The 25,552-nt window shown below is 42.0% G+C and overlaps 1 protein-coding gene across 2 annotated transcripts; it reads right to left on the reverse strand.

Moving 5' to 3' along the window:
- Positions 1-3,935: 3,935 nt before the first annotated feature.
- LOC142796282 (uncharacterized) lies at positions 3,936-21,546 on the reverse strand. 2 transcript variants are annotated; one of them, XM_075886559.1, is made up of 4 exons: positions 19,667-21,546; positions 16,680-16,789; positions 13,175-13,382; positions 3,936-9,090 (listed from the first exon to the last, which is right to left on the reverse strand). In XM_075886559.1, the coding sequence occupies exons 2-4, from the start codon at positions 16,758-16,760 to the stop codon at positions 8,987-8,989; spliced, it is 393 nt and encodes a 130-aa protein (XP_075742674.1). In that variant the 5' UTR covers positions 16,761-16,789; positions 19,667-21,546; the 3' UTR covers positions 3,936-8,986. The 2 variants fall into 2 exon arrangements, with proteins under 2 accessions (XP_075742674.1, XP_075742675.1); XM_075886560.1 differs by lacking the exon at positions 19,667-21,546 and having other exon boundaries at positions 16,680-16,936.
- Positions 21,547-25,552: the final 4,006 nt, after the last annotated feature.

Here is a 25,552-nt window from a genome sequence, read left to right on the forward strand (position 1 = left end):
GCGGTGGGAGCTGAAAATTACTGATAGACCTACCGCGGTGGTCTAGTGGTTGAGATACTCGGCTGCTGACCCACAGGTCCGGTATCGAATCCCGGCTGTGGTGGCTGCAGTTCCGATGGAGGCGGAACTGTTGTAGGCCCGTGTGCTCAGACTTGCGTGCACATTAAAGAACCCCATGTGGTCGAAATTTCCGGAGCCCTCCACTACGGCGTCTCTCATATACATATCGTGGTTTTGGGACGTTAAACCCCACAAATCAAATCAGAATTACTGAATGATAAATGGGCTGATAAGAAAACTTAAGGAAGGAATGTGGCAATACGATGAAGATGTTCCTTGCACACTTTTAGCTCTTGCCCATAAAAAGAAATCACCAAGAACCGGGCGGCGTGATCTTTAGGTTAGTGAAATATAAATCTAAAAACCACCAAAATGTATAATATCAAATCGGAACTAATGAAGAAAAAAGCTGCACAAGATAACGGGCAGGTAATCAGAAAGGCTCTTAAATGAATATAAGAGTAACGATGACTAACAAGATAATGTTTTTGTTTCCATCATTTACACAAACATAGCGTAGTAAACCTCCCTGTGACTATGACCTAATGCAACCGGCGAGTACGCTTCCCTTTTTGATCGAGCCCAAAAAGGTTGGTCTTCTAAGAAGAAGCTGGCGCTACATTTGACGCGATATAGTGCGGTATCTAACGAGATCATAGTCTGTGACGGTTTCTGCTCAAAGGTCCCCGAATCGTGGTTTCTAGTTCTTTGAGACCAGCAGACCTGAATCTGCTGCACGACGGTCATTAAGGTGTAAACCCGTGCAAATCAATAGCTAGAGATTCGGTGTGGTGGCCAAGGATTGCCAGAGACAATAGTATATGGTAGCCTAAGGTGAGCCGGGTGCATGCACTCGGATAAATCCAGCGGAGCCGCTCATTTACACACAGTTACCGGGGCGCACATGGGAAGTTTTGGGTACTGATCTGTTGCCCATCAAAGCAGAAACGTTTCTGATTGTCGTGAATATTTACTTCCGCTTCCCTGAAGTCATTATAATTCTATCATCTACAGCTCCTGGAGTCATGGAGGTGCTCAAGAGCATATTTGCTTGACACGGCATCTGAGAAGTTGTGAGATCCAATAACGGGCCACCGTTTTTTTTTTTTGAAGAGTTCAGGAGGTTCGACGATTCCCACAGCGTCTAAGCCTGTGACCAGCCGCCCCTATTTTCCTCAATCCAATATAAAGGTTGAACAGATGGTCGGCAAAGTCAAGGGACTTCCTGGCAAGTCAAGCGACTGACATTTAGCCTTACTCAGTTACGGGAATACACCAGGCGTAAATGGCTGCAGCCCCACTCAGCCCCTAATGTAAAGGCAATTCGGAACTCGGCTACAGAAGATAAAAAAGTTCCTGCAACCATCTAGGTCTGCCAGACACATAGTGGCTCCTAGAGATGCGTCCTACGAGATGAAAAGCTTTGATAAGCATCATTGGGCTAGGCTGCTGCCTCTACTGGAGATGGGACAGCAAGTCTCGTCTCCAGTAGAGGAAGGACAGCTAACCTCCCTGTCCTTCCTCTTTCAATCCTCCTTGGGTTCGACCTGAAGGAGTCAAAGTTACTGTATTAAGGGAGGGCCAGCAACTTCGCTCTTACATCATAGAGATAGGCCAAGGTGCAGTCCTGCAGTTAACCGATGACCACTGTCGGGCCTCCTACAACAAAACCAGACCGATTCTGCAGCTTCTACAGGTGCACCGCAGGAGCTTCCCCGACAAATTCGACAGCGGACATGCCGGCTCTGCAGCGAACTCAATAGCCAATGTTGGCCGTGATTCTCACGACGATGGTGTTGTGAAAACGCGTAGTGGCCGCCGTGTAGTTCCCCCCGTTCATCTGAACTCGTAAGGTTAAAGAAGTTCTTGAAGGGAGGAGGTGTGGTGCCACCTGTGGTATTGTCAGCTGTCTGGTGGCACCGCCCGCATCGGTGACGGGGATGACCGTCATCTAATAAAGCACTTGGTTTTGTGATACGGACAAGTGTTGTCGCACCTTTTGTGTCTGGCTTCAACGCGTCAATATACAGTCTCAGCCGACCTCTAATACATGTCTAGACAACCTCCACAGGCCTCTCATCCCAAGCCGGTATGCTGCAGGCGACTATTGCCCTCCTTGCCGTGTATGACACGCGGCTGCTGACTTCTGCTTCTCCCCTTCTTCACATCAGTTCTTCTTTGTCCTCGTCTCCTTTCCCTTAAAAGTAACTAAGTGCCACGTCGCCTTATGGCAGACAGAAATTCGGTACGTTCCTCCTTCTTCAGAAACCCCTACATCCGCAGCCACGCCAAATAGATGCGGAGTTTCCCAATGCGGCGCACATCACGCTAACATGTTAACATCATGTTCGCGTGATGTGATCTCTACACAACAAGCGTTTAGGTGTCTTGTGGCCTGAACCCTGTACGCCTGAAAATTGCAAGCAGGTCACTTGACTAAATACTCTTAGAAGGCAAATTACTCTTAGAGGCCTAAATTGAAGGAAACGTTTGCGATCAAAACATGGTAAAAGGTTAATTTACCAGCATCAAAGAATGGCGCTACAAGCATGCTCCCGCTTGACAGTTCCGCCTTATCTTTTTACGGCGACAACTGTTATGAGATCACAACTCAGGTCACGCATAGTTGTCCACCGCCGACACCGCAGGAGCTGCCACGAGCACAGTGACGCTCCAACCCAAGCCCGCTTGGTGCCAGCCCAGTATTTCACCCCTAAGCCACACCGTACTTAGAACTTGTTGGCAAACTTGCCTTATGTATGCTTGATTTCGGGAAAGTAATCGCCTTAATACGAATCATAAAGTGTTCAAACAGCGAAAGAGAGACCAGTCGTCGCACAATGTGATTACCGTAACGAGTGGATCGTCCTATGCTCCACTGCATTACAAAAGCTTCTTCTTGTTCCCCTATCAACTGTGGCGCATACCCACTTCAGCTATATTTCCGTATCGTCGTCAGCCACTGCATGAACGATTGGCACAAAAATCCTTGCAAGTGTTTAGCAGATACCACGCTTCTCAGAAGAACGACGACAAATAGTATAGCAAATGCCGGCCTGCTAACCAAAAAATTTGTCATCGCTGCTCTAGTGGGTATCAAGCAAGTGTTCTTCAAGTAATTACCCAATGAATGTGTCGAAAGGCTCTGAAAGGCCAATTTTTGCTTTCGCTTTTACTGCGCTGCGCCTTCCACGCAGGTGTGGCGTTTTTTTAACCACGGCAGACCCCTATATAAAAAGACAGACGAAAGCCAGCACATAGTGTATTCAGGTTGTGAAAGTTGGGATGGAATAAAAAAAACATTATTTTAGTCCTACAGGACGCGCTTAGCGGGCGTCTTCCATGAAGGGACCGACAGAGCGTACACTTTAAAAATTTTTACACCCATAAGGGTGTATTTGTTTTGTCCCATGGGCAACACCCTTCTAGAGTGTCCAGGAACACCCTAAACAATAAGGTGATTAGAAACATCCCGAAACCGTAGGGTGTAAATAAATGTTACACCCTACTTTAATAGGTATTTATTAACACCCCCAAGTTACAGGTGTTGGATGAAGCAACACCCATGCGAGTGGGGTGTACACTGAAAACCCTCTTGAAACGATGACAGTTATATGGATGAGCATACTTGATCAAATGAGGTGCAATTAACCAGCAACAAAAGTAGAGACACAGGAGGTTACGCTTAGACTTTTGTGTTGAGGAGAGTCGTTCATAGCACTTCATTCCATCAAATATGCATCACGAACTGGCCTAAGCCTCAATTATTCTCAAGGAGAAGCATATAGGAACCTTCTCTGCTGCTGACAGGGAAGAAGGAAGATACTGGTGTCCCCCACTGCACTTATACTTGCATGCATGCAGCTGATAAATTAAGGTGCCATGGTCTTGAATGAGCTGCATGAGACCAGTGTATATATGTGTACGTAGACTGGGCCGTAAACGAAAAAGACGCGGAAGGCACTACACACACACACACACACACACACACACACACCACAGCAGTGCAAGCAGTAGTAACCTGTTGCGTAAGGTCCAACCGAACATAACGCTGAAGCAAAAAACAATTAGGCACATATGTTAACATCTGCCTTCATTATAGAAAAACTGCAAATCTGACAAACAGGACTCTGATGGCATTCTGCAAAACTTTGAAATATGTCACGGGACCAAGTTTCTTTCTCTCCATGCTAAAAATTTTTTGTTTTCAATACAATAAATCTCCACAACTTTCAAAACATTTCCGCTAGTCAGGCAAACGACTGAGAGGTATGGCGTTTGATTGACACCTATACAATAGAAAAAAACACGCAGAAAGAGTAAGCGAGTGTGTGGAGTCACAGTTACATCCTATTAAATCTTGCATTATAAATTTCGACATTAAGATAACATTCAACAAGGTGGTGTAATTGGGGTTGTAATAATGTAATGTCACTGTTGGTATACTTCTAACTGCAAAACCACTCGTCACTGCTGCTTGCACAATAATCTTCAGCTGCTGAGATGACTGGTGCCTTCGAGAAAAGTGGGGCGAAGCTGTTTTTTCTGTACAGGAAATTCAATCCCGGAAACCTAAAATAAATACACAAGGAACAATGACTGAAATTTCACAAAGAGTGCAACATACAGTTTGCACCATGCATAACTAAATGCTTTCTTATGTGTAAGTATAAATTGAGTGCATAGCAAGCATATTCAGTGGCATCGGGCTCCTATGCAGTGAGAAATGCTAGAAAAGGTATGCTGAGCAATAAACGCCATAAAAAGCGCGCTGTGGCAGAATCATTATGCCTTTCGTGCCGTAGATATGAAGCCTGCTTTACCCTTTCAGCTTGCTCGCGCAGGCAAATAAAAAGGTGCTGCTCCAAGTTGATAATGTTCCATAGGCTGCGTGAATGAACCAATCTGAGTGAACGTCAGGTTCTATGCTTAAGTATGCATCAACACCGCTGCATGTGTATTTCTGCAGATCTACCATGGTGCTCATTCGATTAGTTTATTAAAAGGAATACAGTACGACGCGCAACAACATATACATATTTTATCTGTATTGCACAAAAACACAATGCCACTGAGCATACATGACGGCGTGCGCATTGAAAAGGTATTCAGTGCAGGTAACTTGTAAAATTGAGTACTGTACAGTTACGTATTAAAATGCGAATGATACTAGTGTTCTTGATTGGGCTGGCATTGACACTATTATATAATGGAAGAATTGGCTATTGGGTCATTCCACATCACACGTACTAGCCATTTTGGTGACCACCGCACATGTATTCGAAAAAAAATCGCAGTGATTTCACTGCATTAAACAAGGTAACTGCTTGAATATTTCGCAGACAACTGATTTACTGGTCACGTGTCTGCCTTCTGAACTTCCCAGAATCTCGGCTGGATGTTTGTGAAAAAAATTATCTCATAAGTATATCTTCTTCCGTGCCAGATTTGGTCTACAAGTTAAGTGAAGGGCTTGCGTACAGTGTTTGAAGCACAGTAATATTAATACCATTTTTCGACCACATACGCCTCAAATAATTTAGCCGAACTGTGCTATATCTGCATTTTCTATATCAATGCTGCACTTTGAATGAATATCTCAGGAGTGAATTCTTATTTCACATACGGTATATTATGAGGAAAAAATATCTTAGACCTCTCAAGCTGTCAAACTTTACGAGAAAAAATCACAAATTTCACAAAATAATTGTTTGTCTATATTGAGACGCAACTTGCACCATGTCTTGGTTGGAGAAAAATAGACTTTGTACCTAAATCAAAGCAAATAAACAGTTCTTCTCATTCGCAAATTTTGTCATAGCAATTTATGTTTTGAGAAATAGATCACAGCATATCTACGGAGTGAATGATGATAAGTGGGGCGTAGCGTTCGTCTGTCCGGATGCACAAACGAATGAACAGACAGTCTGACGCCAGTATGGACGAAAAGAAAGACGGACGGACTCACGGACAAACCAACGCACGGAAGCCCGGACAGATGGATGCGCAGACGAACGGACGAAAGCACAAATGTACGGACGAACGCTTCGCCCCACGAATCATCATTTCATCCGTGTATATCCTGTGAAAACCACTAACGCTGTCTATTGTGCAACAAATCAAGTGACTACATAATACTAGTACGACTACAGAGGAGGGAATGACCCACGGCCTCAAGAGCTTTGCCCCTAAATGACTTTTAAAGTTCCGAGTTCACTATTTGACATTTGGTCATAGGGCAGCCGACGTGTCGAAGTTCCCTATTGCCGTTGATGGGAAAGTTAAAAAGAATATTTTATTTGTTGCAATAGAAATTGTAATGATGAAACTTGTCACATATAAAGAACTGTTTATTTGCTTTCAATTTAAATAGAAGGTGATTTTCATTTGGACCACCACATGGTGCAAATTGCGTCACAATACGGACAAAAATGACAATTCTGTGAAATGAGTGATCTTTTCTCGTAGAGGTTAACAGCTTAAGATGACTAAAAATAATTTTTCATCAAAATATCTTTTCTGTGAAGTAAGTAGTCACAGCTCAGATATTCATACAAAGTGTAGTATAGCAATACGAAAATGCAAACATAACACACTTTGGCTAAATTCTTGCAGACGTATGTGGCCGAAAGTTTGTCTTAATATTGCTGAGTTTCAAACACCTTACATAAGCTCCTTTACTTAACATGTACCAAAATTGATATAAAAAAAGTGCGAGACTTGTAAAATATTTTGTTCACCAAAAACACTCAAACAACAGTCTGAAAAGTTTGAAAGGCAACCACGAGACCAAAAACTTTTTTCTCTCCGAAATATTCAAGCAGTTCACTGTTTACAGTGCAATAAATCAGCAAAAATTTTTTTTTCAAACACATTTGCCATAGCCGCAAAAGTGGCTGGGAAATGTCGAATAAAGTGACCCTGTTGCCTTCACACAATGACCATTGCATACTGCTAAATTAGGGCCATTTGTTTCTATCAAACTGTCAGGGTGAGAAAGCATAACACCTTCCCGATGCAGCGTAGGCTGTTCAGTGGCTGTGCGTGTTGTGTTCCCAGATAGATATGCTGCCCAGTCTTACATATTGGTTGCAACACATGTTTAGATACCGTGCAGTATGTATAACATTAAAGTGTTCTTGTGCAACAAAAAACTAATATTACGCTTCACATAGCAAAAATACCTTCACCACCTTAATTACTTGGCGAAGTTAAACGCCAAAGCGAGGCGATAGCAATAAAACTCTGAATAACAAGAATATTTTGAAAGTTACACATGATAGAAACAATCTTAATAAAATGCGCTCGAACGTTAGCAGTTAGGTTCAAACAAGCGTTTGCGCTGTTCAAGTAGGCAAGTCGACCACACACACAGACGAAAGGTCTGTTCAAACGAAAGTCCAGCTTCAGTGCTCGATCCGCTACATAGGCACGGCTGTCGGCAGTGTCACGCTACGTTGCGGGTGAACGAAAATACCAGTGAAGACAAATTTAACGAAATTGAATGCATTGGCAAGTAGGCAAACCTAACGCGAAACAATACGCTGTGTTGTCACCCGATGCATCAACCAGAGTTATCACGGTAGTGTTACCACACAAAACGAAAAAAACCGAAAAGAACGACATGAACACCACGCCCTTGTTTTCCTTTCTTGGTCTTTTTGTGCACTAAGAAAAAAAAGAAAGTAAATGAACTACGGACATGCGCAAGCATATGCTTCTTACATACGGTTGATGCTTAGAGCTAACAGGCGCCATTCCCACACATGTAATAATTAGTAAACTAAAATTGATGTGCAGCACGAGCGGGCCCCGTTAAAAATGGCTGCCAACAAAGGGCACCGCAAAAATTTGTTCAATTTGTTCGCTGAACCTCAGCGGTGCACGCTCACTCTGCTTTGTACTCCAAGCAATCTAAACAAACAAAAAAACTTGCCCACAATCACACTTTGCCATCATCCCCGTGAAACAGTTCGGACAAATATTCTCGCTAAGTAAACATATCCCTACTGAAATGTTCCGCATATACAGATACGTACATACGCAATTATTGGACTACGGAAAGCCGCATCATGCGGAAAGATGCGAACATCCACAGCTTATGGAAAGCGCCATATCATGCGAAAAGATGCGGACATCCGCAGCTTACGGAAAGCGCCATATTGTGCAGAAAGATGCGGACATCCGCAGCTTACGGAAAGTGCCATATCATGCTAAATTACCCGATAAGCAGCTTACGGAAATCAGCATAATGCAGAAACCATGCATCTATCTGCTGCATCTTGCAAAGATCAAATGGACATCCTAGATCTCGAGTAAAAGCAATTGGCCATTCACGTTGTTTGAAAAAGCAAGTACTGTGTAGAAATATATATGAATAATTCATTCTTATTATGTTGCAAGAAGGTGAAATATGTTTGCTATCTGAAACAGCCTTGATGAGTAAACAAAGGCTTGAAAGAAACAAATGTGTTAAGAAGATACTCAATGAGGGATTGTTCATCGGCATCTTTCTAATTGTCGTGATGCGGAAGCAAAATTACCTTTCAAATAAAATACATTACAAAACTACTGAATTAACATGCTAGCGATCATAAATGGTGGTTACATTGCAACACATTAATGCAGTGTTCTATGCAAGGCCTAAAGAACTTATAAAGTTATTATTATCAATAGAGAAGCATTATTGTACACACCAGCCCTGCTACAATCAATATATTTTTTTATTGGTCTGTATGCTCCAGCTGTGAATGGTGACATTGCAGTGTTGATGATACACAAATGAGGTGACTACACCGTAATTTCACGAGCTCCACCTAAGCCACAGGATGGTGGCACAAAACACAATGTAACAGCAATTTTTGAACGAAATGTTTAAAAATAAATAATAATCATAGCACTGTGAAAGTGTGGCGCTGTGTTTGTCTCATGAACGCCTTGTGGAGATCGGCGAAATGCTGCTTGAGGCTCCGGCACCACTGTAAATTTGGAAGGTCACTGCCATAGAACTTATGTGTCCTTCATAGGCACCTGGAAATGAAAATCATTAGCACAAATAATGTCAGAGACACATGTTAGCACATTAGTTCACATGCACAAGAAATATAACACACAGAATGAAACTGAAAATGTAAGGCACACAATCCTTCATGTTATGCATATGTGAATAATAGAAGGAATTAGTATACAAATTAGTTCTGTCACATCAAAGAAAACAGCATGCTTATCACAGTGAAAATAACTAGGTTGTCACGATTTTCAATGGTAGAGATAATCGATTATTATGTCCTTATGAAATTATGGTTTAAATGCTTCCTGCACAGTAAAACTTTAGAAACTGCAAGTGAAAGCTCTCAATGTACATTTAATAGTGTGTGCATGTACATCTGCTGCCTTTATACTATACAGTTTGTGCACAAAATTGGCATCTTGAACAATTTTGAGAGTTAAGCCTATGCAACTTATGAAGGTTAAAATCACCATGAAAGCAAGCAGGACAAGGCAGGTGCCATTAAAAATCTGTGCAAGCCAGATAACTATAACCGAACTGCACACATATAGGGGAGCAAGAGTACCAGAAATTCAGCTGCTGACCCGCAGGTCGCGGTATCAAATCCCGGCTCCAATTCCGATGGAGGCAGAAATGCTGTCGGCACGTGTGCTTAGATTTGGGTGTACGTTAAAGAACCCCAAGTGGTCGAAGTTTCCAGTGCCCTCAACTATGGCGTCTCTCATAATGATATCGTGGTTTTCGGACGTGAAACTCCACATATAAATCAATAATAACAGAAATAAACTGCCAACAGAAAAGTTGGGTGCATGTGCCATCTTTAAGTGCTTACACCTTACTACATATAGCATGCTCATTCCATTTTAAATACCGATATTGAAAATAACTGCTCTATTAGGAATGTAAAAGGTAAGGTAGAACTGAACGACTCTACAAAAAGTGACCCTATTATGACATCACGTTTTCTTATAACAAAATTGACTAAGACTCTGAAATATCATTATGCAAGAAAACATCTTCAAAAGAACAATCAAGTTTGAAGTCATATATTTTTAATATGGCTACTATGACTATAATCAAGAAATCGACCTCAACATGGCTAATGTTAGTTTATAAGGCCTATGTTAACTAGACAATGAACTATACCACAAAAACCACAGCGTTCAGGCAAAGCACCACACAAAAAAAGAAAGCAGTCCTTTTTGTTATTACCTACAATGCCTTTAAAATGGTACTTTTAACTCTACTTCCCGCTTTTTATCAAAGTGACTGGTGTGAAACAATTTAGCTGAAAATGCACTGTGCCTCCAAAACCTGTTGGTTGAATCTGAATTTTTAAAAAATGGTGAAGCTTGCACTAAATTAGGCTCCACAAGCCTTGGAACAGCGAGACTGCATGACTCTTAGGACTACTTTGGTTACTTGTGTTTTGTTTCTGGGCCTAAGCATAAAGACAAGGGCTTAACTGAATTGTTGCTGACAAACAAATGCTTTCGAAATTGCCCGAGCGTCAAAGGATGCTCAGACATTTGTTGTTTTTCGCACTGGGCTATTCTACACCAAACATACAAACCATACTGCCTGGCGACCGTCACAGATGTATAGTTTAAAAAATGATGGTAATTTTCTCTTCTGAAAATAGCTATTTGCAGAAATGTTTTGAAGAGAAGAAAGTAGTGGTCACGTGGGTACCTTCAGAATTTCGCAGAATGTCGTGCGGGTGTTATTTGTGAGAAAAATTTCAAAGTACCGCTTTTTCTTGCCATATCAAATTTCATCTACATATAAGGTAAAGGTGCTTCTTAAAGTATTTGAAGCCGAGTAACATTAGTGCAATTTTTCCCCTACATAGGCTTTAAAGAATTCAGCCAAACTGTTTATCGTTTGCATTTCTTGTATGGCAATACTGCACTTTGTAAGAATATTTGAGCCACAAATACTCACTGCACAGAAGTTATATTTCACGAAAAAAAATAATGTTAGGTCCAGATTACAAATATCACTAGATAATCGTTTTTGTCCACATTGAGATGCAATTTGAACAATGTGTTTGTCTAATGGAAAATTACTTTTATGTGTAAGTTGAAAGCAAATAAACAGTTCTTGTTATATGGCAAGTGTTATCATTACAATTTTTGTTTCAATGAGGAAAATGATTTTTGAAGTCTCCTATATAGGGCCATGGGGAACTTCGGAACGGAAGCTGTCGTATATCAAATGCAGAAAACAACCATCATTAGGAAACTTCAAAAATTAATTTATTCTTTAAAACAAAGTGTAATCATATAACTTGCCATATAAAAAGAACTACTTCCTTGCTTTTGATGTGTCAAAAAATTGCTCTAATATATCCGAGCTTCATTTTTGAAACACTTTTTACTTTTTACAAACAACACCCAGACAACATCCTGGGAAGTCCAGAAGGCACCAACGTGGCCTAATATTTTGTTCCCTGCGATATATTTTAGCATTTTGCTGTTTTCAATACAGTAACCGAGCACGATATTTTTTTTTCAAAACACATTTAGTACGGTTGGCAAAATGGCTGGGATGTTTGATGTGTAATTGCTTCACTGCCAGCATTTATTCTTCCGAAGCTCAAGCTATCACCTCTCTGTTACTGCCTCCCTCACATACAATGCCTGCATAGGAAAGAAAAGGAAAGGCAGGTCCGACAAAGTTCGCAAGGCAAGATATTTTCATGTTGGATAAATTCATTACCATGAACAGCAGCAAAATAACATTCATTTTGAGTAGTCCAAGACACAATCTATATACCAGCATACTAAGAGCCAAGCACAAACTTTTCATTTGAACATGTGTGGTGATAGACAGGAAGATCTTATTGCAAGACTGATGAGTCTGTAATTAACTGAATGAAGTACAATGCACTGTTCAATCCAACACCACATAGGCATCTTTGCTATAGCAAAGCCATGTGTCATTGATTCATGCACTAGATGGGACAATGCAAATGTAACAAAAAAGGTGAAAAGAAAACAAGGGAAAAAAAGAAGAAAAGGGGGGATGCAAAGTAGGAGCAGTGTAGCACTACTTTTACTTTGCATCCCCCTTTTCTTTCTTCTTTTTTCTTCTTTTCTATCATTTATCTTTTATTTGCTTCCCTTACCCCCAACCTGCGACAGGAGAACAATTTGTATCAGCGCAACCTAACTTGAAAAGAAGCAAGGGCTGCACTCTTCTGCGTTATAGGTTTTTTTTTCAGACAAACATTTCCAACAGGCACACACGCCTACACCAAAAGATGATGTCATTACTGACCCCATTTAAACTAACACGCCAAGGATGACAAGGTGACTTCTAAAAAATAGGTCCTCCTATCGCAACATCGGCCAGCCTGTCTGAGGCACTTCCACTGTTCACCCTGATTACCCCACTAGATGTTTCCATCTGTCGACTCGCATCTTCATTTTGGATAACACTAAGACGAGCTTACATTAACAAATACGCACGAAAGTTTAGTGATGTATCATGTATGAGATTAAGCAACTCTGTTAAAAAATTATTGATAGCTTGCTTCCAGGCTTTTTATACTGTAGCCTGAAACTTCGTAATGTCTTCTATGCACATGAACCAGATTGACAACGTAATGCACAACATGCTTAAGAATACTGCGAGGAACATGATAACAACAAAACGACCGGCCGCCCAAATTTTTCGCTGTACATGTTTATAAAATGTTCATGTACACCCAAACGAGGTGCTTATGATACAAGCCGAAAAAACCTACAAGTAGGGCCTTGGAGCCTTCTGGAAGTAGACGTGTTGCATTTTTTCTGTGGAGGGCTTTACACCCATAAGTGAGGAACAAAACTCCTGTATAATGAAGAATGTTGGCAGCTATCAGTTATAGAAAAACCTAATGCAGCTAATCTTCCCCAACACATATGTACATTTAGAGAGGTGACGTAGCTTCTGTGATTGTGGCAGTAACTCCAACAGGACCAGTGCGAAAATTGGCACTACTTGGCTAGACAAATGTCCAAACATGCCTGCCCGACTCCCTCTAGCCATCCCGGCTGAATCTGACACATGATTTCTTAACTGCTGGCTGGACAAAAACAAAACCACTGAAGCACTCACAATACACAGCGTGAAGTTTCTCTGGAGTGGTCAACTTCGTCTTCTGCGATGAAAGAGCAGCACAGTGTACTGATAAGGCACTCCTTGCAATGGTTTTCAATGCCACAGTGACCTTGCTGTTCCTGTCGAAGAGAGCTTCGGGAGCTTGGAGGGTGCTTGCTCTGTTCCGGGGGCTGCTGCCGCTCCTCGTTTTCTGCTCAAGGTCAACCTGCACAAAGTTGTAGACGAGGCTTTAAGAGTTGTATATAATGATATGCAAATTTTCGCTGAACACACATTTCCTCGTGGCACACTGAGGAATTTCTTATAAAACTTAAGGCCTCACATATGCAAACATTTACAATCGATCCGAAGATGCACTCGACTCTAAAGGAGCAAGTTTGTTATGTAGTGTATATAAAGAAAGGTCATTCAGCACAACCACAACTACAGTTGCACACGAAAACGGCATTTTACACGATCCTGTTTATTTACATGGTCCATTTTATTTTATTTATACGGTCAATTTTACACGGTCCTGTTTTACACGATCTCGTCTGCATGAACTCTTGAACCGAGCACCATATAGATTGAAAGACACACACAGAGTTTAGACACACACAGAGTTTGAGACAAACCTAGTTTTCCGTGGAGCATCCTCTTGCACTATAACAACACATCTCAATTTAGTTAGTTGGTCAGAACGAGGTGAAAACAGCTCGCACTTGAAAAGCACGGGCAGAAGAAATGACGCCTGCACCATGTACTCCCTGTACATTCTCGTTGAGGGTGCAGTTTTCACCTTATCCTTATGCAATTTCGCATTTATAACATTGTTCGCTGCATAATCTTTGTGGCATTAAAGTGTGTGATACCGTCATGTGTATCCTATGCAATTTATAAAAATAGAATACAAGATAGCTTGATTCGAAAACAACAAAGTGCATCCAGTGCCATGTCCTGTAGCCATTCTTTAGGCAAGTGGCAGAATGATTTATTCTTCAAAACATATCTTACTTGTAACCACTACAAGAGCTAACTCGTGCACTGGCACATTCTGTTTGCCTCTTCAGATTATAAGGTACCTTTTTTACACCAGAAAGTCTTCAAGAAGAATAGAAGTGTTGTAATTGTGAAGAAAGAAAAGTAGAAGAAAAAAAAAAGATAACCTGCCCTGTACAGGGACCGAGCCTGTGAACTTCGAATAACATGTCCGATGCTCTATCAACTGAGCTACCATGGCGGCTATCCCTCTTCCATTTTGTACGGTATATATGTGCATTTATACATGGAAGAGTCAGTCAGCGCTGCTTGTTACCATTATGGCGAGTGTGGGACAGCTTTTTTTTGCCTACTGGCGATTACATTACGATTGCAATTACGTTACGATTACTTCCAATATCCCTATACTTCTTTGGCAGCATTATGCATCTGTCAGTTCTCAGAAAATCTGCTAGTCACAGGAGGTGGCAATGGTTCACCCTCCCACCTAAATGCATGTACTTGAACACATGCACAACAGATCAAAAAAAAACAAGTCACACACTGCTAAGATTACTGAGATTCACTGTTTCAGATTCATGAGTAAAGGAAAGAACTATAAATTTAAGGGTTTGTTGTCTTTGTTGAACACATTATAATGAGAACTAGCAGAAAATGATGCCAAACAAACTATAGGGGATGTTATCAAAAGTAACTTTAACAAAATTGTGAAAAGAAAAGTGAACAAAAACGTAACTTGGCAACGTTTTTTGACAATTGAATTGACCTTACTTTTTATAACATCCCTATATTTTACTGGGTAATGTTGTCGGGTAATTCTCATTATTACAGTGGTGAGTAGGTTGACAAAGAAAGCATATATGGCATTGATACTTCTTTTGAACACCTAATAGTTTGAGGACCTTAAAAGAGCGGAAGCTACTTTGAGTAGACCAGAATATTTAGTTGGAGCGAAAAAAAACGTACACACATTTTTACCAGGCTTTTTAATACATTTTGAGACATAAAAGTGTATGCTGCCAGTAATGTTAAGTACCATTACTTTTGTCACACTATGCACTGTAGCAGGTGTAGTTAAGAGTGGTGATAGTGAAGGATTAATCAAGCACGCCACCAACTGTGTTCACAACAATGGTCGCGTATTTTAAAAATAAACCTGCTGTATAATAAAAAAAAGTTTAGAGCATTTATGTTTTTATCCAAATCAAGTTAAACCGACTGGGTAAGCAAACCATTTGCATAAAATCAAAAGGCATAAAGTGATTCTTGTATTATAACTATGTGAACAATTTCAGCAACGCAGGGCAAAGTGACAACAGTTCTATTAAAAACCCCTCTCATTATAACATGCATGAAAAGCACCACACCAGAGTATTTTATAGTGCATGTAATATCGAGACTACTAGACTGTCTATTGACCTTTTAGAAGAAGGGTATCTCCTTCACGTTCAAGGGGCAACCACTTAGCCTTTTCCTGAGCTTTTCTGTGAATATGTCCTGAATTTCAGATATCATTAGGATTGATTTAGAGTGAACAGATTTTGCTTACGCATTGAAACCTAGTTCTGTATATAACTGCAAATATGGGTGCCAAACCACCTCCAATTAATTTTTACCATTTAACTCATTTTTTAACTGCAGCAGCACAACTAGCTGTGGGTGCCCAAAAAGTAGCTAGAAACAATACCTTTACCTCTTTGAGCCTTTCGGAAGTGTTCAGCTTCTCAGTGCTCACCTTACAACTTTTTTTTAAATACGTGTTTGTGCGCCCACTACTCTTGCTCCTTGTACAGTGAGGAGGAGCACATGGCAAGAAGAGACAAGAAAGAAGCATTGCGAAAAAAAGCGAAATAACCGAGGACCTCTTTTGTATCGTACAATGTGTGTAACATTACTATTGCGACAACATATAGACAAATTATCACGGCTATGCATCCATTGTAGAGTCATACACAGCTGCAACACCACGACTAAATTTCAACCTTGTGTTGGTTTAGTATCCCTTTATAGTGGCAAGCTAATGATATCTGCATTTGTTTGGCACACATTGAGATGCAGCAAAATGTGTTATGGTAATCTCATTTAAAATGCACGTCATGTGGCTTCATTGTATATGTGGCTACAAGTAACTCTGGTTGCAAAGCAATATGGCAGAGCCTAAACAGACGTCACCGACCACTCCAATCTGAACTTGCCTTTGCTACTTGCCCATTATCATCCCAGCAAAAAATGAATAATTGAATCTGCTACAGGTATGTGCTAGCTTATGCTAAGGACCAAGTACGAAGGGTGTTTTGTCATTATTGAGATCAGTTATTTGTTCAAGAACACTTGCTGTCAAACACAAATACATTGCTGTCAAAGCATCAGGACTCAAATATAAAGCAAAAACAAGTGTCTCTTTAAAAATTACAGGCCACAAGGTGCAAGATAAATATTTGATATACTTGGGATGTAAGGCACGCACAAGAGGTGCTGCCATATTATACTTTTCCTTGTGTTCAAACCTGCTTGCTTTACTCACCCAACACATCTGTAAAGATGCCGTGAAAACACCAAGGAGCTGATGCAGCAAGGTTGAACACATGTCCAGGGATTCCACCATTCCTAAGCAGCCCTACAGCCTCCACAGCCCTGCAACGATTTGTAAGATAAATATAGTCCTACCCAAAGTTCTTGGTTTACAGACATACATACAAGACGCATAACCACTCTATAGGAAGTTTGCATGATAATGCGCTGGGTAGCAAAACGAATGCCAATATCAAGTATCCCGGCCTGCCGCTTCTTTCTTTCCGTTCTTAATTAAACAATCCATGGTTAATAAGTGTTCCCCCAATGTGAAGTGTACTGGCAGTCCGGTGAAGAATTGCAATGTATTTCAAACACAGTCCAATTCATGGCAAGTAAGCATTCAATAGCGTTTTGTCAGCTGTTCAAGAAAAGAGCATGAAGTTTAGCTAAAACCCATGTTTTTTATAAACACCATTCAAATTGATATAAAAGTTGTGAGGGTTATGTGAAGGAACACGGATTAATGTTTAATCAATGATTTCTTATAATGTACTGATATGAATGCAACTAACTGAATATGAAACCATAATTTTTGCTTGAGAATTTAGAGTTATGAACACTATCGCACTCTCCAGCTGCATCTTGTCCAAAACAGCAGCAAGATAGGCTAGTTTCTGTAGGTGAGCAGTAATGAGCAGTGCAAAGGAACAACAAGAAACACCAGTAACAACAGTATGGAGCAAGCACAGACTGCCAACTGTATAATTTATTGCACAAAAGTTCGCCTGAATATAAGTCAGACAACTCGTGTAAATGAAGGTCCAGTTGGAAATGAACAAGTTACGAAATCAACAATGCCTGCTTTCTCTAACGGGACCCTCATTCACATGAAGTATGCAGCGATAGGCTCCTACCGAGGTACGTCACAGCATGATGTCACTGGCACATGTAAAAGGTGTGGCTGGAAAAACACTCCCGCTGGTGGCTCAGCCCGGTACAGTCGTGCGGTGTTTGGGGCAAGTTTTAATTTTTCAAAGCTTACACTTCACGTTACAATGTCGACATTAGTTGTAGTAAGTGTCAGCAAACATCTAGCTGTGTGGTAAAATATTTGCCACGCTGTCTGTTTATTTTGAAGAAGTGAACACACGTGGTGGCCTGTGCGAGGAACAGTGGCATAGTCTTCAAAAATGTGCACTGTTGATTGCGGCATGTAGTGTGCATTGAAAGGTATTGAGAATATTGGTTAAACTGAGAATATTGTGTGTGGTGTGTGCAGTGTCAATAACAATGTGTCTTGTTTGCGAAGACATTAGCACTCATGGCAGGGACCGGTCGATGAAAAAACTTGATTCGACATTTTAGTCAAGGTAAATATGCACTTGACGCGACCATCTGCGAGTGGGTACATCTCGGTGTTTGCGCTGTGTGCAGAAAAAAATTGCATGGTCACCGGGCTGGAAGATACCATTTGCTGAAGCTGCATGTATGAATCGCCCCGACGAGTACGTAAGCCCAATAAAGGTATAACTCGTTTTATCGAAGGCCTCATATGTCTTCATGTAATAAGCAGAGATTCTTGTTTCACATATACTCAGTACCTTTACCGCTCGATATTCATGAAGTGACAATGAAAACAACAAGTTTGGGTGTTAGGTCCTAAGGGAGCAATGTAAATATGCAAATAAGTTGTAGGTGTGAGATGCAGCGATGTAACTGCGCAAAAGATTATGTATATATTAGGCTACAGGTTTAGAATCGCATACATCTCAGTGGTCTATCAGGAACGTCACAAACAACTTCCTTGCCAACCAGCCCTTGCACAGAGGGAGGGAATGGCTGGCATGGCGCTTGAAGTGACGTCACACTATTTTCAAACATAGAGAGGTTTCTTACTTAGGCAACATTTTGCACAATATATTTTCTAGATGCAAGACTGCACTCGTCCACATGGATCATACTGATGTCTTTTGTTGTTATTTGTGCTGTGAATTACTAGGTATTTAGTCACCATGATCTTTAAAAGCTAATTTCAGTGTTCTCTCTCATATTGCTGACAACTGTGTTGTTGCATAAATTGGGCAAAAAAGCAACACAGAAAGGCTGTCACAATAAATACACCAACATGGGTATTCTCCTGCAAACAAAAGTTGTCACTGGTCCTGTCATTACCCGTCTTCCTTCTCTCTTTGCCTTGTTTGTGCTGAAACAGCCAAACACCTGATGAGTTAGATGAGAAATATTAACGCATCAAAACTATAAGTGCTTGCATCAGCAACTACACAACAGCGTGATAACCGCACCCCTGCCACACAGCAGCGAAACATATTTTGAACATGCTGGCAGTGTTTTATTTTATAAAAAGCAACTCTGGCAGATTACAAAATCTCACATTGTGTATGCAAGTTTTCTTCAAAGTCAGGCGTACAATGTAGGTGCTGGCCGGTACATTATTAGTTACAAGCAAAAGCGTCTTGCAGGTACATATGCGGATTGACCAAACACCTCTCTCTCTACACTAGGCACACACATTGTATCTTTCAACAAGCACACGCCACTGTTTAGGGGCATAATAACGCTCTACCGTGAACGTATGCTAATCAACCCACTTAGGCGGTTGGCTAGGTGAATCGAGCCAAGTTACAAATTGTATCGCCCGCGAACGTAAACAAAATGCTGCCTTCCATCAAATGGCACTGCAGGCTTCGTTTAATCAACAACGTAGCAAGCGCCGTGTGCGTCTTCCTCACTACATTGCACATATGAAAAAATCGATCACCATACACATGCATGTTGCCGCAGTTGTCTCGAATTAGCTCCAGTAAGGCCGCGCCGATGCGCCATGGCTCTGCTAGCGTTAGCGTTGTCAAAGCGAATCGGCAACCGCACTCGCAAAGGCGCGTAAGGTTGCCGTTTCACGACGCCTCGTTCGAGTGCAGCAACACACACTTGCACTGAGTGGCATACTTGGTCTACATAAAAAAGTGTCCCCCTTACCTTTAGTTTCTTTCACACTGTCCTGAGGGAAGCAACCACAGGCGTCAGCCGTCACCTCGGAGTCCTTCGAGCGCCCGCCTAACCCGCCAATTCCTTGGACGACTCGCACTTGATCCGCACTCGAAGAACCGCGGGAATAGGGCGCAATCTTAGCACATCACACGAACGAGGAACGGCGCTTCCTTGCGAAAATTTAACATTTCGTGCTCTCGTGTGTAGCAGCGCGAACACATGAGAGAGCATGCCCACGGAGACAAAGACAAACAACATGTGGCTTTAGCTGTGAATGGATTTGGCTTGGATATCTGCGTGAGGAAAATAAAAAAACATCTGTCGCTGCTATAAACTGAAAAAAATGCATGTTATCTGGCAAAATAACTTTAAAAGTGATAAATGGTTATTCAAAAAACAAACTACAACTTATGAATATTTTCGCGGGTCTTTGTTTTGTTTTTGTTCTAGCAGACGACAGCCTCCTACTGCTTCTACGACAGACGTAGCGCGGTTTCACGTTCGGTGCGTGTCGCCGACGCAAAGCTCTACAGTAGTGATATCAGAGTTATCAATTCTCAATTATTCATAGGATGGCTACAAAGCAGTAACATTTTGACATAGTGCAGTACGCAATCTTTCAAGGTATGACATTTCTTTGCTCTGAAGCAAATCGAAGCAAGCCGGCCGGCGCAATCAGCTGATGTCGCCACTACGCGAGGCATGGTCGTGCGCAATAGCGTCGCGCCCCGCGCTCGATTTGTCATCAAGCGATAGAGCTACTAAGTGGAATACAGCTAGATGCAGGGATTAATGGCGTATCACTCTAATTCCCTGTGGTGGCCGACTCAATCGCAAGAGAGCCCCGGGAAACAACCTTCAACTGCTCAAGCTTGTGTGTGGGTGTAAAAATACTTGTTTTCATTCGCGGCGGGGCAGCAATCTATAGTTGAAAGACATGCGAAAAGCATGTGACGTATATACAATCCCAAAACATATGCACACAACAATAGATACGATCGCATATCATACATAAATATGCCAACACATAGCGTGTGAAAAGCGAATTTATCTACATAATTTAAACTCAAGTGTACTCTTCAGCGCGAATAGCTTAGCACGTAAACGCACGCAGTTCACGTGCGCGAGCACAACTGAGTGGCGCAGGTTCGAGTCCCGCCAAGTCCAAGTTTTTTTTCAACGTTTTTATTGTACTGCTATCTTTTGTAATGTCTTAGGTTATAAAACAAAATAAAAGCAATATTGCGTTCAAGTACGTATGTGAGACTGTGTTTTTTGCACAACAGTTATTAGTATTTTTATTTTCATTATTAATTTTTTATTTATTTCATAATATAACAAAATTCAGGACTAAGGGGAACATTGGGTCTGCTTGATTGTGAAGGGACTCGAGAACTGAGAAAACTCAAACCAAAACGTTTATTTGAGAAAAAACTGAGCATTTCACAGCCGGACCAGTTTCTTCAAGGGTAGGCCCTAGGTATGCGCGAGACTTGCTATATGACTCATCTCAAGCTGTGGCAGTTGAGGGAAGGCAATATCACCGAGAAGCAGTTCCAAAATATATTTGGGTTGATGTTTTTTGATTCCTCCAAAATAAGGGCTGCACAATTGTGATCAAGCCAAACCAAGAATTGCGGGCACGAAGTCATGAGACAGAAAATGAATAATGTTGATTGTTTGAAAAATTGCCCTTAATAAAAGGAAGAGTTATGGAGTGCTACGTAGCTTAACCCGCAGTAGGAATTTTATATATACATTTAGATAGTTGAAAATGGACAATGTTGCACACACAGACATTGGCTAAATTTCTTTGCAGCATAGTTGAAGCTTCTATGTAGAACTGAAGCATCAAGAGAAGCTCATGCGTCCTCACTTTATTGCGCTTTACATAGCTTGTATGCGTCCATGCAGCCATGATATGATATATTTTAAAGCATTTGTTTAACCTATAATCTTCTTATTCATTAAAGCTGTCCCATAAGTTGTGTCTTATGTAGCACTACAATTGAAGCGTAATCTGCATGGTGGTCTGAAACAATGGTTTTGAAGACCTCAAAACGACCCAGCTCTATACACGGCCATCCGTGCATCAATGATAAGCACCATTATTTGTCCGTACATATCAGTTGTGCTCTCATACGTAATTATTTTTCTGGCCACTCCCTCTGCCCCTACCTAATTTCTGTCGTGAAGCTGTGGCAAGTTGTGTATAGCTGTATTTATATTGTAGGAGCACATATACTATCAATAAAAAATTATTTTTAGGCTACATGCAATAAGTTTTTATAAGTTTTCATTTCTTTTGTCGGTGCTCAGGAGAGCTAAGCTCATGGTCGATATTTTAAAACGACATTTCTCTTTGCCAATGTTAGTGAGAACAGTTTCATTAATATTGACAAGTTCATTCACATTGAATTTAGTTCTCATTATTATTGTTTCTACCAAAAAACGAGCCCTTGAAGTTATGCTTTTCTTGCTTGATTTGTTTTCGTGTGACAGCATGCAAGTAAAATGACAGTTATTGTCATTCCTTGTGAATGACACATTTTCCGTGTGACAGACTTTAGCACCTGGTCATCTGCAGAAGTTGTATTCATTCTGGAAAAGGGCGAACAGTGGTGACTGACAACACAGACTAGCCTGCATTATTCTTTTGTACTATATATGTCACTGTGCATTCATTTATAACTTTATAGAGCTCGGATTTCCTGCTGAAATTGTGACAACAACTGTAGAGTTTCCACATTTTTGCAAAAATCCACATTCCTTTCATACACTATTGCACATTTTCGTAAGCACCTTACAAAATCTGTATATTTTCGTAAGACCTTACATTCTGTATTTTCCTTATGAAAGCTTCATTACACTCCATACACTTTCCTTATCCTCCCATATCTTCCATAATGAACTCTCCGTATGCTCCATAAGTTTCCTTATCATTCCATATTTTCCATAAAACTCACTCCATCCACGCCACAAAACTTCCTTATCCTTCCATATACTCCACAAAAAGCCTTCCATATATGCCATACATTTTTCTTATCTTTCTGTATACTCCATAAAAAGCTTTCCGTATACGCCATACAATTTCCTTATCCTTCCATATACTCCATAAGAAGCGTTCCGTAAATGCCATACAACTTCCGTATATTTCCATAAAACTCCATATGCTTTCCGTATGTAGCATAAGGAAATGTTACGGAGTCCATATATTTTCCGTAAGATTTCATACGGAACTTTTCAGTAGGGATGCTGATTTGTCATCAACTAGTTGAAAACAAAATTGTTTGAAGGCGTTATTCTCGTGCTCACGCAGTTAACAAAGCGCTGAATGGAGCAACGTGAGAGCGGTACTCACTATTTCACTTCGCGTGCTCCACAATATGAATCCACAGGTCCAGTCTTCAGGATGGTGCACCTTCGTAATAATCACCACTGACACAACACACTGGTGGAGCACAGAGCGCAGGCACATTTAAACTAAACACCGACTAATAAACTCTACCGATGGAGAAGCCACGCGCACCACACGCACACACACGGGAGGGTTTATCGCCAGCGCACGCAGTGACATGCAAGACGATGTCGACCCCTTTCCCGCGCTGTGCGCCCGGCGCGCAGCAATACCGGGGTGCCACGGAGGAAGGCGGGCAGCCAAGGTTTTCTAGGCGACGAGACTTGATGGCGCCTTGTGGCGCTCTCAGACCGGCTAGATGCTGTGTAACGCTAGCTCCGGCCCTCTACTGATAATGCGGGCGCTGCTTTTTTTTGCGGCAGCCATTTGTTGCGTTATACTCGTTCTTTACCAGTGCATCTGAATAGCCGTCAACTTTGTAACGGTGCAGTGCGGTCAGCACGAGCTACTAGTCAGAACGCGCATTTGTAATATTCAGGAGCAATGTTTAGCACAACTTCACCGACCTAATGTAGTGAATTTCGGTAAAAAGCTAAGCTGATGCTTTTTGCTTAGCCCTATGGGTCTTTAGGGACTGCACATTCAAGGTCACGCAGGCGATATTTTATCAGCACTTTCATTTCGGTAAATACATTGCAACAATGCATGCATCGGCCGTCACACTAATCGATAAGAACATATTGCCACGTGCGTACTGATAGGAAGACGAAGACGACAGCGCATGCGCGCATCTGCACGCTTTTATGCAGCAAGCAATAACAAGAAAGAATAGGAACGCTCTGGCCCGCAGTAAATAACTATACTGACCTGCTGCTACTTTCTCAACCTGTTAATTACTACTTCTGTCTTCGCGTTGCGGCAATACATTTGTAGTAAGCTGGCAGTCCTTGGAACAAGACCATGGCTGAGAATATTTCATCAATGCTGTTTTCTCACTACCTACAAAGTCAAGGCTTTGACCGAAGCACGTCTGCTGGGGAAGTTACATAAATTAAAAGAAGGGGATCCACAAAAAAAACTAAGAGAGAGAGAGAGAGAGAGAGAGAGAGAGATAACTAAAGAATGCGTTTGGGCTCCCCTGAGGAGAGCTTTGTTCGCAATTTAGTCTACAAGGCTCCCGTTATTGTGAGCAAGGCTGCGTTAAGGTCACCAAAATGTCCGTATTCTGCATTTTAAGTGTGAATACACTTTATAAGCGACCCCAAACCATCCACCGCCGTCGGCCGTGTCCGCAGTCTTCTCTCTATCTTTAAAAGAAAGAGGACTTGGCGGGCCGCAGCGCGACGCTCTACCGAATAAGCCACGGACGCGACGCTGATATCGGTGTCAGTAATGCGCCTTATATCTTTAAAGCCGCTGCGCGTGTCCCCCTCCCTCTTCGCTCGCTCCTCCGCTCTCCTCGCTCGCTGCAGCTGCGCGCGCACCCCTCTCTCTCGCGCGCTCGCCTTCTCTCTCAGTCTCCCGTCAAGAGCGGGTCGTGCGATGGATGTTTCGGAGGCAACGCTACCATCAACAACGAATGCAGTACAACCGAATGCCAGCACTGCACCCGTCGTTGGAGGTGACGGTACCGCGGTGGTTTCGCCGACGTTGGAAGACAAGGCGGCGCTGCGAAGGGCTCGTGAGACCGAACGTAAGCGGGCGAAGCGTGCAGCGGTAGCCGAACTGCGTGCTCGCGAGGCCGAGTGCAAGCGGGCGAAGCGTGCAGCGGATGCCGAACTGCGCGCTCGCGAGGCCGTGGACAAGCGGGCGAAGCGTGCAGAGGATGCCGAACTTCGCGCTTGCGAGGCCGAGGACAAGCGGGCGAAGCGTGCAGCGGATGGTGAACTGCGCGCTCGCGAGGCCGAGATGAGACATCAGCATCGAGCCGCGAACGCGGCCCAAGAAGCGGAACGACAACGCAAGCGTCAGGCGGAGAAGGGCGATGAAGGCCGGCGTCAAGACGACGGATTTTAACTTTACTCCCTCTTATAGCATCACCCCGTTCATTTGCACTTAACCATGTTCACCCTCAGGGAAATGCTTGGGAGTGTTTCTTTATGGTTGGTGTCCTCTTTCTAATTTCCATGACGCACTCCTAATGACACATGAAGATGAACATTCGCTACAGTAAATAAATAGAACGTACATGCTAAAATTACACGACGTCAATGTTCGTTTTTAAGGGACCTGATGGCCTGCTGACGTGGTGGTTATGGCTAAACAACTGTGCTGTTGTTTTTTTTCTGGTGGTGGTTCTTTTATCTCCAGCTTTCAAAGCTTCGATCTTATGGGGGACGGGGGGGGGTGGGAGTGTTCTATGCATGGCTACACCAATGTGTGCAACATTAGCTTGTTCAAGTAAATCAGTGTACTTTTTGAGTGTTGACTAATCACGCAAATGACACAGATGAAAGAAACGGGTACAGGAGAATTGCTCTATTGAACAAGTGGCGCTCTTATTCTTCCATCTTAGT

This window comes from Rhipicephalus microplus, chromosome 2, assembly GCF_043290135.1.
Source record: "Rhipicephalus microplus isolate Deutch F79 chromosome 2, USDA_Rmic, whole genome shotgun sequence".
Classification (NCBI taxonomy): Eukaryota; Metazoa; Arthropoda; class Arachnida; order Ixodida; family Ixodidae; genus Rhipicephalus; species Rhipicephalus microplus.

Excerpts from the sequence above, each read along its gene's own strand:
- LOC142796282 (XM_075886559.1), bottom strand. The coding sequence starts at position 16,760 with ATGGTGGAATCCCTGGACATGTGTTCAACCTTGCTGCATCAGCTCCTT. Across the intron at positions 13,383-16,679 it reads CATCTTTACAGATGTGTTGG|GTTGACCTTGAGCAGAAAAC; the intron begins GTGAGTAAAGCA and ends AACTTTGTGCAG. Across the intron at positions 9,091-13,174 it reads GAAACTTCACGCTGTGTATT|GTGCCTATGAAGGACACATA; the intron begins GTGAGTGCTTCA and ends TTTCATTTCCAG.